Source organism: Mytilus californianus, unplaced genomic scaffold, assembly GCF_021869535.1.
Source record: "Mytilus californianus isolate M0D057914Y unplaced genomic scaffold, xbMytCali1.0.p SCAF_4, whole genome shotgun sequence".
NCBI classification, from domain to species: Eukaryota; Metazoa; Mollusca; class Bivalvia; order Mytilida; family Mytilidae; genus Mytilus; species Mytilus californianus.
The window spans coordinates 29,079,762-29,082,598 of NW_026262690.1; the positions used below are offsets into that span (position 1 = coordinate 29,079,762).

Below are 2,837 nucleotides of genomic sequence, written 5' to 3' on the forward strand. Positions count from 1 at the left end.
AACTACTGTATCTTGCAATCGATAGTGAACAGATAACGAACATTTTAACTAAAACACATCAAACAAGTAAGTATCACCTATATCGGTGACAAACCTTAAAAATCGGAACGAGAGTTATTTAAAGTCTCCAAATGCTCCGTGCAATTAGCAATCATAATCAAACGAAACCCAAACAGGAAAAATAATAAGATGTAAAAAATAGAACAACATGAATCACAATATTATTATTATTTACAACCGTAAATAAAAATCTATGGCCTACTTTCACTTTCCAACAGTTCGAAAATAAACGTTACATGTCTCAAAAACAATACTCCACAGGTTTAAAAGTCATCCGAGATAATAGTTTTATAAGTACAAGCATAAGCATCTCCTGACTTATCAAACACTTTTGACAACCAACTTCTGGTTATGGATCATAACAACGACGAAAAATGCATATCAAAACAACACTGAATAAATACGGGGAGCCGGCATAACATTGCCCCCTTCCTTAAGGATTTGGTCCCCAAATATATTAGCTTGGTGAGCTGATTTATAATGTTTAGGAAATACTATTTAAAAAAAAAAAAAAAACTCTACTATTCTTGGTCATTCTTCATCGAGCTCACAGTATGTCAGTACTATGTGGGTTTAACAACAAAGATATTTTTCATTCACAAGATAAATTTTACTAATTATATCAACAACAAACGTCAAAATCTATCCAAAATCAACAACAAAGTTTAGAAGTTACTCAGTTTACATGCACACAAATCATTTAGTCTCTCCTGTACTGTTGTAACAAGTCCAGACAGTTTATAGAATTTTGCCTCCTGGAGCAGCTCGTACAAATAGACATGCTCCCTAGGGAGATATCTTTTTTCCACGGTACAATTGTTCCTCAAATAGTTAAGGATTATCTTGAAGTGAGCAGGGTCTCGATCGAAGAAGTAGACGTTATTAGAAGGACGGAACGGACTTAAAGGCTGCAACATCAAGGCGAACACACAAGAAGGGTCGGCTCTAAGGGTGTTTTTACTTGTCTCTACCTTCATCCCTCCAACGTTGAGAGTAAGTGTGTTTTCCTGTGTGTCCTGTAGGGATTGTAGGAAGGTTTCAACCAATTATGTCTTAGCTGAAAACTCAACATTTCTTATTGGTTCAATTTCAGTATCAAGAGGTTTTACCACGACGTTCTCTGCCTTTTGTGACATACTAGCTGGAGTTGATTTCTTGACTGTCCCTGATGAGCTTGACGAGCTAGACGACGATCCGGATGAGGTTGTTGATGAGGATGAACTCATGTGAGATTTATCTGCTATTTCTAATGTGCTCACTTCTTTTTCTGATACATGCAGTTCGACTTCCTCTAAGATTTGACTCTTTCCTTCTGTTTTATCTGCTTCCGGTTCTAAACAAATTGTTATTGTCTCACCACTCTCACTCATTAGATCTTGAATAACATCTTTGATTTTCTTCAGCTTTTGTTCTTTTGTCTCTGAGGGCTTACTAACTTTTGCAGGAGTTGGCCCTGAGATGTTGTTATTTTCTTTGTTCTCTATATCTGTCCTTTCTCTGGATGTTTCTTTCAACGAACTTCCTCTCTTACTATTACATGTACTTTTATTGCTGGTGTCACCTATCTCGGATCTAGCATATCTGTTACGTCTAGATACAACTTCAACCTCATTCCCATTATTATCAACCAACCTTATTTTCTTCGGCATTTCATCTCTTTTAAATTTCTCCAGGTCTTCTTCGGCATCTTTTCCCCTACGTCCGGTGCTGTTTTGAAAACAGATCATTTGATTTTCATGTACCTTGCACCCATGGTTGGTATTACGTCTTTGGAACAGTTTTTTTACATTCTGGACACTTCCAGGCAAAGTCTGAGTGCCTTTCTAATATGTGTCGCTCCAGAAACCACCTCTTTTCAAATGTCATGTCTTCACATATAACACACATCCATTTACTCTATAAAAAAATAGAATAACAATCATAAGAAAGGGATAAATAATTATGGACCTATCATTATAATTATTAATATTTTTACAACTCAACACATATACAAAGAGTCGTAAAACTTAGTTAATTAGTAATACATGTCATACCTATACATGGTAGGACAGTTTTAGTATTCAATATTTTCATCATATGTCTTAAATATAAAAAAATCATTCGATCAAAGTTCAACTAAATTTGATAAGTTATCAACTATGAAAACCAGGTTGGACCATGATCTCCCAAATAAGGTTTAAGTTTATCATGGTGAACCACTTTCGGTTTCATTCTTGGACCCAGCTGAATTCTATATAAGACGTCATTCAGTCGATGGGTAACAACAAATGGACCATGCCAAGGTCTCTGAAATTTAGGATTTACACCAACCTTCCGTTGGTATTGGTAATACCAGACTGGATCACCAGGATTGAACAGCTTTAAGTGAATGTTATGGTCATAGTTTTTCTTCATAACATCACTAGCAAAATTTAAATTGGTTCTTGCAAATTCATGAACAGTCAACAATGTATTTTCAAGATCATTAACAAAGTCCGAAATAGAACTTTTAGGACCGTCCGGAGATTTACCAAACAATAAATCTACCGGTAGATTGATTTCACGTCCATACATCATTCTACAAGGTGACACACCCGTACTTTCGTGTTCAGCGGATCGATATGCCATCATTAGAATGGGCACAAATTTGTCCCAATCCTTTTGATGGTTCGATACAAACGAAGACAACATATTTTCCAGTGTTCTCATAAACCGCTCAGCCATTCCATCAGACTGGGGTCTCATAACCGTTGTTCTAGTCTTGTCAATATCTATCAATTTGCAAAGTTCTTGAAATA

At 36.0% G+C, this 2,837-nt stretch overlaps 1 protein-coding gene across 1 annotated transcript; it reads right to left on the reverse strand.

Moving 5' to 3' along the window:
• Positions 1 to 1,106: 1,106 nt before the first annotated feature.
• Positions 1,107 to 1,709, reverse strand: LOC127736899 (uncharacterized protein DDB_G0271670-like). The gene has a single exon (XM_052247464.1). It carries the CDS (start codon positions 1,707 to 1,709, stop codon positions 1,107 to 1,109), a length of 603 nt encoding a protein of 200 aa, XP_052103424.1.
• Between the last annotated feature and the right edge of the window lie 1,128 nt (positions 1,710 to 2,837).